This window comes from Pseudomyrmex gracilis, unplaced genomic scaffold, assembly GCF_002006095.1.
Source record: "Pseudomyrmex gracilis isolate BER0280 unplaced genomic scaffold, ASM200609v1 scaffold_191, whole genome shotgun sequence".
In the NCBI taxonomy this organism is placed as follows: domain Eukaryota; kingdom Metazoa; phylum Arthropoda; class Insecta; order Hymenoptera; family Formicidae; genus Pseudomyrmex; species Pseudomyrmex gracilis.
In genome coordinates this window covers 271,613-285,349 of record NW_018020775.1, presented here as the reverse complement: position 1 = coordinate 285,349, position 13,737 = coordinate 271,613, and the positions used below count along the sequence as shown (strand labels likewise).

General features: G+C 31.1%; 2 protein-coding genes across 6 annotated transcripts in view; both read left to right on the top strand.

Annotated features, from left to right (window-relative positions):
• The window catches only part of LOC109858179 (putative fatty acyl-CoA reductase CG5065), an 11,738-nt gene extending 5,986 nt beyond the window's left edge, over window positions 1-5,752 (top strand). Inside the window, exon 4 of the mRNA XM_020435203.1 lies at window positions 5,719-5,752. Within this exon, the coding sequence (XP_020290792.1) occupies window positions 5,719-5,752 (34 nt within the window). The remainder of the gene's footprint in view (window positions 1-5,718) is intronic.
• LOC109858165 (putative fatty acyl-CoA reductase CG5065) lies at window positions 5,366-12,775 on the top strand. Of its 5 annotated transcripts, none has more exons than XM_020435182.1 (9): window positions 5,366-5,424; window positions 6,515-6,718; window positions 6,977-7,174; window positions 7,437-7,633; window positions 7,764-7,873; window positions 7,957-8,155; window positions 8,227-8,481; window positions 11,874-12,131; window positions 12,397-12,775. In XM_020435182.1, exons 2-9 carry the CDS (start codon window positions 6,518-6,520, stop codon window positions 12,530-12,532), a joined length of 1,554 nt encoding a protein of 517 aa, XP_020290771.1. In that variant the 5' UTR covers window positions 5,366-5,424; window positions 6,515-6,517; the 3' UTR covers window positions 12,533-12,775. The 5 variants fall into 5 exon arrangements, with proteins under 5 accessions (XP_020290771.1, XP_020290772.1, XP_020290766.1 ...); XM_020435183.1 differs by having other exon boundaries at window positions 5,372-5,489; window positions 8,242-8,481; XM_020435177.1 differs by having other exon boundaries at window positions 5,372-5,489.
• Window positions 12,776-13,737: the final 962 nt, after the last annotated feature.

The following is a 13,737-nucleotide window of genomic DNA, read 5'->3' as shown; positions in this document are numbered from 1 at the left end:
TGTTGGTCGGGATGGCCTATGCGGATATTCTCGATCAGCATTGAGCGACGTATTTTATCTAAGAAATTTAAATGTATTTGAAAAGGACCTAATACAAGGTCGAAAGCGTTTATGCTACTTAATTGTTAAAAACCGGATTTAAATATATACACTCCAACAACAGTGTTATTGATTCAATAGCCAATATTCATTTGTTCTTTGAAAATTCTTGAAACTACATACAATCATCTTTACATAATTTATTGATGATATCACAAATCTTCGCACAATATATTTTGCGCGAGATATGAAAATCAATTCTCAAGTTGCAATTTACACATTGCACTGCAATATTTTTATTAAATAATAATTAAAATAAATAATAAACAAAATGTGTAAAATAGCTTAAGAATAAGTAGATAAAAACAATTATAATTTAGTAAGAAGCAAGTGGTCTCGCGGACTGAGTGCAGGGGCTGCGGATATGGGCTTGCGGAGATATATCGAGTTCAAATCTCACTAATCACCTTAGGATTTTTCAGGTCCGGTCCCTTTTAATGGAGTTCATCGGTTGATCGGCGAGCGGTATCAGGCTTTCAAAAACTAATTCGAGTGAAATCTCGAACTTCCCCTCATTTTTAAAACTTTTGCAAGAGATATCATTTGCATGTTTTTGATGTAGACATTAGCAGTCTCAGGCATATCCCTGAGATATTATTTGAACATCATTACTCGTTCGAAAATGTCTCGACGAGATATCTTTTGCACATTCAAAGTCTCTGTGAAATATCTTCAAGACATCTTAAATACATCATTGTGCCGTCTGGGAATCCACGAATCAACCTATTTTTGACAATCTTCGTAAGAAGTGAACTTCTGCTCAGATAGGCTATGAGCCATCGAACGAAACAAATGGTAATCAGAAGGAGCAACATCTGAAGAATACGGCGAATGGGGTAGGACTTTCTATTTAAGTGTTTTTAGGTAGGTTTGTACCGGTCTTGCGACGTGCGGTCGAGCATCGTCGTGCAGCCAAATGACTTTGTCGTGTCTTTTGGAGTATTCCGGCCGTTTTTCTTTCAATGCACGGCTCAAGCGCATCAATTGTAGTCGGTAGCGATCCCTAGTTATGGTTTTATTCGGTTTCAGCAGTTCATAATAAATCACACCTCTCTGATCCCACCAAATACAGAGCAGGAGCTTAGACCCATGGATATTCGGCTGTGCCACTGATGTTGATGGTTGGCCGGGCTTAACCCATGATTTTCTGCGCTTCGGATTGTCGTAATGGATCTATTTTTTATCACCGGTGACAATTTGATGCAAAAAACCTTTTCTTTTCTCCCGTTGAAGCAGCAGTTTACACGTCAAAAAACGCTTCCCCGCAAAAACACTTTGGTCGGCACAAATTTTGACATATTCAATAAATTATAAAGTGTTGTTATTTACGATTCAAAAAAAAGTTATGTAAAGCAAATGTCCAATTATATTATATTTACTTATTCACATAGCACGTAATATTACTGCAATATCACAGTAATATTGTTTTTCGATTGCAATATTACATTCTATAGTAGAAATATCATAGTAATATTATTATTTTTATTATTTATTAAACTTAATCCATGCCTTTCGGCTTTGAATGGCTTCCGGTTGCTTTACACTTTACATTTCACTTCTTACATTTTATCTCTAGTTACATTTTTATCTCTATATATCTTAATAACTTTCATTTTCGTTTTCACTTTAACGTACTAACATTTTAACGTTTTAACGCATATATCACCTGTGATACAGATAATTTAATTTATTATAATATATAACTCCTTAGTATAGTAATATAGTGTAGTAATAATTAATTAATTAATTAATAATTAATAATTAATTTCTAATTTCACATAATACTGTTAATTATCACTGTTCTTATTCCTAATTCTAGTATTGCTTTTCCCCTTTCTCATCACCCGCAGTTCATACTGTCCTTGCTCTTAATATCACTCTGTTTTTAACCCCTGTATATCTCTGCTTCTTTGGTCCTTTTCATTCTTTTTCTTTTCTCTTCTTTCCTCCCCTTCTTTCTCTTTCTTATCTTCCATTTCTTTTTCTTTTTCTTTTTCTTTTTCTTTCCTTATTTCATCTATTCTCCTCATTACTTCACAGCCTTTCCCATCTTCGCTTAGAAACTCTTCTTCTGATATTTCTTCTTTCGTTTTTTCGCACTTCTTCAGTACATGTGTTAGGTCCTCTATTTCGACTCCGCATATTTTACACATCCTTTCCTCCTCCATAGTAATATTATTGTAATATCACAGTAATATTAAAATGTCCGCCGAATCGCATCTCAGTAATATTACGATAATATATCACAGTAATGTTGCGGTGATATATCAAGAATATTTTTGGAATATTGTAAGGTTATAGATTAATTTATTATTAAATTACTTCTAAGGTAAAAAATATAGGCCGATTGGAGTTTAAATACGGTTTTTAATGTGTCAGAAAGTTATGAATTTATTATTAAAATGTTACAAACGTTCCGACCGTAGTTCCGGTCCTTTTCAATATATTTATACAATAATAAATTTTAAAATCAGAAATGGTAAATTGTAATAATTGCTTCAAGCTGAGAGATCGCAAGTGCAGGCACAAGAATATTGCAATCGTAGGGCGCCAAGCTAGACGCAGACGCGCCTGATGTACGTGAGCGCTTTGCGCGGCTCACTGAAGTACGTTCGGCTAAAGGTCGGCGCTGATTGGCTTACTTTATTCAATAATTACTCCTTTATCATATGTAATAGAAAAAAATGGTTCAGGACTTTTTGACTCAGAATAATCCCTTCTACCTGCCTACGAGCGGTTATACAGTCATTATCAGACACCCTGTATATATATACATATAATCTTTATACACATAATATATATAAAAATATGTTTACATTTGAATATTACATTGACAATAATTATATAAATAGTAAAATGACATCTATGTGAAATTATTTAATATTTATACTTTTTACAACAATTCATTGTCTGTTTAAGATTTAATTTTAAATAATTTAAAAATATTTCTATATCATCAAATATATATGACTTAGATTATGCATGTACGCAATATTTATCGTTTATAAATACATAATTGAATTTTCCTAAACAGATATGAAAAGCGATTAAGTATTAACTCCAAACTTCATTCTTCTAATAGAATTACTTAAAATTTCACTAATTGATTTAGTGATAATATCACTGATTTGCAGTGAAAAAATGACTCTCTTAAAGTTAGGTGTCAGTAACAAATTAGTTTTCCTAGGAAACAGTTAAAAATTCGCTGATTTACTTAGGAACAAATAGTTTTATTTAGAATTAATAACAATATCACTGAATGCCATTAACATATTAGTTTTAAAGTAATTGATTGCGAAAGTTTCAATGGCTAAGTTGATAGAGTGCCCGCTTGGTAATCAGAAGGTTCCCAGGTTTCAGGTTCGAATTCACAGTCGAGGTAATTTCTAACACAATGGATTTTTTCTTCAAGGTAATACTAAGACATAGAGAATAACCAAGAAAACTTATTCGAGAACATAAATGAAGAATCTAAAGCATTTTTTATTATATTATATTATTTTATTATATTATAAATGTCAGTTTGCTATCAAATCGTGTTGCGCAAATCTTGCTTCATATTTGGCGTCAATTTGATCTCAAGTTATGTTACCAAGCTTTGCCCGGGTTTTGGTAGCAATTTGCTGTTACTATTTGTTGACAAGCTTTGGCAAAAATCGAAGCCTAATGCGGACTCAGTTGATGCCAATTTGCTGAATATTTTTCCTAAACATTGCTGCCAGATTGCTGGCAAATTGCGAACAAATTGTTTACTAAGTAGTGTTTACAAAACTTTTGAACTACGACATGAAAGTAAAACAGGACGGTCCAGCATCCTCTTAAGTGGTCTTAATTAAGAAGCCTGTAAGAAAACAGAAAGAGGATTCTTTCAGATATCAAAAAATTGACTTCTTATTTAAGACATCTTTAAGAGCTTTCATCGTAGAGTTCTTATATCGAATATCATCAAGAGATCATATTTAAAGGTCTGAAAGAAATCTTAAAAAAGACTTCTTTTAGTAATCTTTGTGATGTTTGTGTTGACTAGGTACTCATTTTCAAGAGCATTGTGTAGTTTTTAATATTTATTTGCTTCTGTAGAAGCATTGTTCATGTAATGCAGTACACAAAATTAGAAATGAGAGAAATTTAGGTTTCTAAAACGTCGATTTACAGATTTCTATAGTTAGTGTCCAGTACTCTTTTAAACATATATCAGGTATATGATTTATACGTATTATTTCATGTTTGCTGTATAGTAACATTTTATATTTTATGTATCTGGTATGTATTTAAAATATAAAATGCCGTGCGGCATTTTAAAAAAACATTCAGAGAAGATTCAGAGGACATTCTATTGTCTTTTAGATGTATTTTGAATGTATATAAGAAAAGTTTAGTTATGAAAAAAATAATAGTATCTTTTGTAACTATGTTACCAATTTCCAGAGAACATATGTAACATAAGATGTCCTGCAAAAAATCAATATTCAATATAAATAACAGACAAGATAGATATTCTCCAAACACATCCAGTAGTTATCCAGTAGATATTTATATTTTTCTATAATACGTAAAACTTAAAATAAACTCATATACTTGAACTATACAAAAATATACGTATTAAACGTTCTTTATAATATATTATATAACACTTTATTTTTAGGGAAATTAACTCACACACATTTTAAGTATTTACAAACAACATAAACGCAATCTTGCTTGGACTTTGGCTTGGTAGAAAGAAAAAATAGAAATAATGTTTTTGTACTTATAATTACATACTAGCGTCACAGCCGAGCGTGACGTCGCAACACAGACGGATCTGTGCTTGTATGCGTAATTCTTCCATTTACGATGATATCAATGCTGCTCAATCATGAGAAAATTTTTTCTAATCTATAAAAAACTCGAGGTTTTAACGCATAAAACTCCACACTCAATTTACTTACTTCAATAAAGTTTCAAGGTGTTTTTAATACCATGTATCCAATTTTATTTTATAATATATCATAAACTATATTGAAAGTGCAAGAATAAATAATTCATTGTTATAATTGCATCGCATCATGTTTCGATATGATTATATATGCATAAAATTATACCTATTATGTAAATGATTTTCTTACGTATATCGTACGATGTAAATGTACAATAAAAAACTAAATCAAGATTTTTAAATTGATAATTTTTTCCACGAAAGACTATGTAATTATTGAACAATTACGTGCAATATAGAACAAAATCGTATAAATACACCAGTAGAAAGAATACTTCACTCAGTTTGCTAGTATCTGCCAAACTCGACAATAAACGTACGATTACAATTACAACACAATTCTTTTGGTAATCTACTTGTTTGTTATTTTATTTAAGTTGTTTGCAGAAATAAGTGTTACAATAGAAAGACTGTAAGTAGAAAATAATTTTTTAATTTAATGTTTTATAATTTTCATGACATTATATATTTTAAAAACATAAATTATAAGAGACAAAATAAAATTTAAAAAGAACGAATTAAAAAATTAAATTGGTGAAAAAAAAGAATGTTTTTAAAACTTGGTAGCTTTTGGAAGAAGGATTCTGCAGAAATGTATAGTGTATTTTCTTTTTAATCTTTGGTTACTTTTTTTAACGCAGAATAGCACGTGATTCTGATCTTGTTAGTCAATAATCTCTAAATTATCGAAAAATCAGACCACAATATTCAAGATGTTCCGTAATTGCCGTTCAATCTCTTGTGAGCAGATAGAGAAGATTATATTGAGTCAAACAGTTCTTTGCCAAGATTCGTAATAATTACCGAAATCTTAATTAATAAAGATTTGCAAATAAATGTGCATCATAAGAGCCAGTCTACAATGAAGATACTAAAACAGTAAGAGTAGAGAGTAAACTATTTTACGGTGAAGTAACAACGAGAATAACGGAATGAGTAGATTTTATTTCGCATTGCCTATTGCCTTACTGTTAGCTAATGAAAGACGAGTGTTATAAACCGCAAAACAATTACTTGTATAGACAAAACTGATATAACTCCAAGAACCTTACTTCTTACTCTATACTGCCTACTTCCTTTGTAGACGGCCCTTTACAGCATGCTGAAGTGGTGGAAAAAATGCGCACAACAGCAGCGAGTTTTACCTGCATAAACTTACTGCTGTAGTGCGCATCCTGTTCACCGCTTCAGCATGCTGCAAAAAAGTCAAAACTGAGAACACTGGCGCCGGAATGTCGCGCCGTAAGACAGCCCGATGCATGCTCACTCGTAAATCTTTATTAATTGAGATCTCAATAATTATTGCAAATCTCGAAAAATGATTACGAACTTTTTCATTCAATATAACCCACTCTAATTTCCAACAAGAAATTGTACGGCACTTACGGAACACTCTGTACACATAACATGCACAGAAAACTCTTGTGACAATTCAAGATTATGGACGAATCGAGATCTGAAATTCAGTCCTTCTACAAGGATAAAATCATTTTTATTACCGGCGCTTCCGGTTTTATGGGCAAAGTTCTCATGGAAAAATTACTGTACAGCTGCTCTGATCTCAGTAAAATCTATATCCTCATGCGAGATAAGAAAGGCCGCAGTTGGGAAAATCGATTTAAGGATATGTTCAACATACCAGTAAGACATTGTTTTTATGTATGAAGTAGATATATTTAAACTACAAATTTTGCGAAAAAATAAATTAAAACCAAATAGATAAATAACTGTCTCGTATAAATGTTTCGCAATTATACGTATCAAATATTCAAAAATGGCTTTTTTGCTATTTTTAAATTAATCTTGTTTTTTTGTACACATATTTTTTACAAGAACTTCAAAATTATTTATATAAACTTATTAATTGCACGGTTTTTTATTTAACTAATATTTTTACAGTTATTTCGAAGACTACACGAACAGAAACCACAAATTTTTAAGAAAGTAATACCACTAAATGGCGATATATTATCAGATAATTTAGGTCTTACTACCGTACAGCGCGAGTGTTTGATACAGGAAGTAAATGTAGTATTTCATTTAGCCGCGAGTCTTAGAATGGAGGCGAAAATGAAAGACTCTATCAAAATGAACACGGTAGATTATTATAACTATCATAAATATCAGTATTCACCGTAGCAGCAAGGTGTATTAATATTATTTTTTTAAGTTTTGTTTATTATTTTCTGTACTTTTAATTTCCCTATAACAAATATTAAAATAATTAAATGTGTGTGTCCAAGAACTAATTATACAAATAAATACTTGATATAATTAATATACAACTTTAAACTGCAAAAGTTTTATATTTTTTGTAACAATCTGAGTATATACGACATGTTTAATTTAATTTTAAAAGATGTCTACACACACAGTATTAAAGTTGGCAAAACAAATGAAACACTTGCAAGTTTTCGTACATTTAAGTACGGCTTATTGTCATGTCGATCAAGACGAACTTGGCGAACATATCTACGATTCTCCTCATGATCCTCATGATATCATGAGACTCGTTGAATGGCTGGACGAAGAAGCTATCGATTTTATTACACCTAAGTAATTAACTTTTTATAACATTAAAAATGATATGTAAAAACTATACTAGAATACTTTTCTATTGTAGTAGTATTTTCTTATTATATATTTTTAAAAAATATTTATTTTTTATATACATTTGTATTTACAGATTATTAGGTTCGCATCCAAATTGTTACACGTATTCAAAACAACTTACGGAAACATTGGTGGCCAATGAATACCCTAATCTTCCGTGTATTATTGCTAGACCTTCCATCGGTAATTATCGCAATGTTTAATAAGAACTAATATTTTGCAAGAAACTCTGAGCAATCAAATTTAAAAATTGTTATGTTGCGCAGTATGTCCTATTTTATTGGAGCCAGTGCCAGGATGGGTTGATACTTTAAATGGAATTGGAGGCATAATTGTCGGCGTAGGCAAAGGTGTTATTAGATCGATACATTGCACACCAACTTACTATGCCGAAATTATTCCAGTCGACATTGCAATTAATTGGTTAATTGTCTTCTCATACATGATTGGTACCAGCAAAATAAAGTACATACTTTTATTTTGTTTCATTAAATGCTTTTTTTTATATTGCATCTAAACAACAAATAAAGTATAAGTATTGATGTGAACAGATCAAAAAGTATACCTGTGTACAACATAACGCAGGGAAATGTAAGGCCCATTACATGGGGTGAAATGTTAGAGAAAGGCAGGAAAATCATTTATGATTATCCTTTTGAAGGACAAGTTTGGTATCCGGATGGTGCTATACGTACCAACAAATATGTGCACAACTTATTTGTCTTTTTCTTTCACATCATTCCTGCGTATTTAATCGACTTTCTCATGTTGATATTTCGACAGAAAAGATTGTAAGTTTTTTTTTGAAGTATCTTTTTATATATTTCAATAATTATTTATTTTATTTATTTATTAAGTTTAATCCTTGCCTTTCTGCTTTGGATGGCTTCCGGTTACTTTACATTTTACATTTTACATTTTACATTTTACATTTTACATTTTACATTTTACATTTTTACATTTTTACAGTTTTACATTTGACCCGAAATAACTTTCATTTTCATTTTAACATATTAACATAGTAACATTTTAACCTTTTAACATTTTGGATATTTTAACGTCTTGTGACATCTTTTAGCATCTTTTATCATATTTTAAATAATACCGCTAATACTACTAACTAACTACTATATATGTATGTTATGAAATCACTGTTCTTATTCTTCTAATATTGCTTTTCCTCTTTCTTGTCACTCACAGTTTGTACTGTCCTTGCATTTAATATCACTCTGGTTATCCTCTATTTATCGCTGTTTTTTTGGTATTCTTCTTTCTTTGTTCTTCTTTCTTCCCCTTCTATCTCTTTCTTATCTTCAATTCCTTTTTCTTTCTTTATTTCATCAATTCTCCTCGTTACTTCACAGCTTTTCCCAGTTTCTCTTAAGAACTCTTTTTCTGATATTTCGTTTTTCGTTTTGTCGCAGTTTTTCAATACATGTGTTATATTCTCTATTTTGACTCCGCATATTCTGCACATCCTTTTCTCCTCTGTTAGCCACTGTTGATTCCTCTTCATTTCGTTTCCGCATCTGTATTTTGCTATCTTTGTCCTTTCTTTCTTACTTTTCTTTTCTCTTAAGTATGCCGGTACTTCTTCTGTTATTGCCAAGGTTGGGTAAGTTAAATTTTTTTTTATTTAAGTTAAGTTACAGTTAAAGGTCTTAAAAAATTTATTTAGTTAAGACATAAGGTAATCCATAATGAAATTACTTGATTAAAAGTTAGGTTAATAAAAAAAAAAATTAACAAGTTAAAAGTTAAATTTTTTTTCATGATTTTAGTGTTTTATTCTTACCAGAGAGAAACCTGAGAGCGGCCATCCTATTGTAATTTTTTACGACGGTTTCAGCCGCTGATTTTAGCCGTATTTCCACAAAAGTGGAATTCAAAGGCCGTTTTACATTAAACGCAAGTCGCAGATCTCGTGGAACTGATCAATCACGGTGGTCGATTGGCTAATTTGACTCTGCAATTGGTCAATTCCACGAGATCTGCCACTTGCGTTTAATGTAGAACGGCCTTTGAGTTCCACTTTTGTGGAAATACGGCTAAAACCAGCGGCTGAAACCGTCGTAAAAAATTACATTAGGATGGCCGCTCTCAGGTTTCTCTCTGGTCTTACAAATAATTACAAACATTTACAGTGTTTTAATCTTACATATAATGGAAAAAATGCTATATTTCACGTCACGTGTACTATAGTTTTTGGTAACCAAAGTAGGATTTTGGAACATACCCCTGCTGTTGTCAGCTGTTGTGCGTATCCCCTTTTTTGCTGCAGCATGCTATGAACATTCCGTTTTTTTGCATATGCGCACATGATCTATATACTATACATAATGTTTACTATGGACAAATGCGCGTATATGAAACGGAACGCATCTTATAAACGTCTTATAATCGTAAACACTGAGGATTACGTGAATTGCGTTGGATTTTACGACCAGCGTTTATTGGCTCAATTCTCGAACACGTACGAATTTATTCGCATATAAAACGAATCATTCTGAGCTTTGTGATTGGTCGAATTTTTCGGCCTATAAACATGTAAAATTAATTATGATCATACGACGAGAGAAATATGTTCCGTTTTGTATGCAAACAAATAAAAAATCTTATGGCTATAGTAGATTCAAGAAAGTTGAAATAAAAAGTTACTAGTTACCGATAAAATATAACTAAATAAAGTTAAAAGATAAGAGTCTAAAAATGTAACTAGATAAAGTTAAATATATTTAACTTTTTAACTTTTTAACTTAACTTTTATCTTTTTAACTAGACACTACCCAACCTTGGTTATTGCGTTTCTGTAGCTGACGTTGTACCTCGATTCCTCTATCTCTTTCCTTCTTTCCTCCTTATCTTTCTGTTTTATTCTCTCTACTATATTCTCTCTACTATTTCTTGCATATCTCCTTCATCTCCTCTCTCTCTCTCTTTTCTTTTAACTCCTCCTTGCTAATACCCACGTCTTGCATCACTTCTTTTCTCCATTTCTCTCACCTACTTTTTTCCCCTCTCTCTATTTCTTTCATGCACTCTACCACTAACTTCTTTTTCGATTGCCGTGTTTTCTCTTCATATTTTCTCGCTCTTTGTATAGCCTCTAGTCTTAATTCCTTCATTTTTGTCTCCTCTTTTACAATATAGTTTGGCGTTCTTCTATCCAATCTTAATATCCACTTTATGTATTTTCTCGTCACTTTGTCCAATCTTTCTTTCTTCTTCCACCCCCATATCTCTGCGACGTATAATGCCACACTGCCCACCAACTCGTACATTTTCATCCTTCTTCTGGAGTTCTCTTTGTATAGTCTTTCTCCGATGCTCTAAGTTTGCTTCATCGCGATCACCGCTCTTCTCATTCTTTCCACCACATGTTTCTCTGCTCCTTTGTTTTTCTGCAGTATGTATCTTAAATACCTTATTTGCTTTACTTCTTCTATCTTTTTCTAGCAAACAGAATATAACTTCTATATAACATAGAAGTACCAGCGTAATATACGTAATATAACAGCTGTTATACTTTATTAACATCGATGTTATGTAACTTTATTTTATAAATGTAATATAATTATGTTATATATCTATTATATTGCTTGTTATTAGCTGGTAATGACAATATAACTTTTATATAACATTTCTGTAATTATATAACAATTATATTACATTCTACTTATATGTTATATTCATATTTCATATGTTGATGTTTCAACAGAAAAGATAGTAAGTTTTGTAAGTATTTTTTTATATATTTCATTAAAATGTTTGTATATCTATTACATAAACTTACATACAGTAACATATAGTAACTTTACTAATATTGAGTATTACAATTTTGACTTCTCATTTATGAACGAGCCAATAGCTCTTCTCGTTATTGATAAATTTCTTGAGTATCATATTCTTGAGAAACTGCGCAACTCGTAGTGTGCAGTCTACTTTTATTCTAAAAGAATGAGAAACATATATCTTTTGTCTTTTCTTACCAGATGAGTGCTAACTCGAAGAAAAAAATTTTTAATAATTTGTAGAAAGAATCTGTTCTCAACGCGCAAAATAATTAAAATTGTACTGTAAATCATCATAAGCAAAATTATTGAAATCCTCTTGTAAGATATGATATGTGGTAAAATTGTGATATTTTTATGTTTGATTTCTTTTTGTATTCTTTCGCGAATAGTATGGACAGAATTCAAAAGCGAATTTCTGTCGGTCTTGAAGTATTGCAATATTTTACCACGAAGAATTGGAAATTTTGTAACGATAAGGGGATTGCAATAGCCAACAAACAATCACCAGCAGATCAAAAACTATTTCCCATTGCAATTCTTCATCCTGATGAAGACAAATACACCATGGATATAATTCTTGGATTACGGCAATACTATATGAAAGAAGATTTATCTACTTTGCCAAAAGCCCGTCGTCATCAAAAAGTGTGAGTCTTTTTTGTATTACACTTACTTTATTTAAATTCCATTTGTCGAGCCCTAGAAAATTTTTTGTCTTTTCAGTCACGTCTTCTTAAGAAAAAACTAAACATTCTCTGGTTTTGAATGAATAATTGTATGACAAAAAAAGAAAAAGTTAACGGTGTTTACATTTATGTCTGTTGTTCAAAATACGTGCTTTGTTCTTGAATGTGCAACAGTCTAAACATTTGTTTTTGTAGTTGTTCTTCATATTTCACACGTTTGTTTCAGAATGTACGGTGTCCACATCACGACGTTGTATCTATTTTATTTTGGCATAATCTATTGTATTTACAACAATTGCGAAATAGTGAAAATCTTAGTGAATTATGTTATTGGAAAAGTGCAATTGCTCTTTCGTGCATGATCAAAAAGATACATGTGCTATTAAGTAAGAAGCAATAATTTTTTTAATACGTGTTTTACATGATGTATCTTTACAATGCGTGAATCGTAATTGTGCGTACGATCGTAAATATGTGTAAGGTAAAAGGTTTTTTTAAGATCTGTAAAGGTCTTTGATGTATCTGTTAATAGTATCTATAACTGTGAGTAAAACAAATATGTCATAAGTATCTGTAAGACTATGTTTGTAAAACTAATTGCAATAAAAATTGCAGTACTTATGGAAAAATATATTTTATTGATAAATATAAGTTAGTTATATAGAGAATAATCAATAGAGATAGAATTGATATTATCCGCCCGCCTAAACAATATTTCAGGGTGTTTCTTTCGGAATAGAGTTGTTTGTTTGTATCTATAAAAGTTTCTTTTCTAATTTGTTAATTTTATGGTTAGAAGTAAAACAATTTAGAATGAATTGCGTTTGGATGGTTTCAGCAGTCTTTTTGTCAAAAAATCTTAATTTGTTCTCTACATTTTTGATGGCTTTAAGTAGATTATTCTTGTGATAAATTGGGAGATTAACAGTTTCTTTCAGTTGGAGTAGGCTAATAATGTTGTCATGTATGTCAGGCCAAATTTTCTCTATGTATGTTTAATAAACACGTCACTGGTTGAGAAAAAGATGGTTTAGTCGAAGTTGCACTGATTATTTTTGTTCGAGCACGGGAGCGGTTCCAAATTTTCGAAAACATCGGAAATAAGAGATTTCGCTGTAAGCGCTAGACACGCGTTAATGTCAACCCAGTAAGCAAAATGCGCGCAATATGCCAGCAGATTGGCAACAGATATACTAAAAAGTTGCGAGCAAATTGGCATCTGTTATGTTCGCATTAGGCTTACGATCTGCTAGCAAAGCCTGCTCACAGAATCTTATAGCAGATTGATAGCAGAAACCGAGCAGAATCTGCTAACATGACTTGACATCAGATTGTCGGCAGAAACCGAGCAAGATCTGCAGCTTTTAGCGATTCATAAAATGGTGCATTTAAAGGATTTCAATATTATTTTTATATTTTTTTTATGTAAAATAAGTAAACAATTTAAAGCAATATGTTTATTATATAATTCTTACAATGATTTTTTTACATATTATTGCGCGTTTTCAACTTATCTACTAAATTATAATTATGTATAAAAAAATTATACATAGTCATACACTAAAAT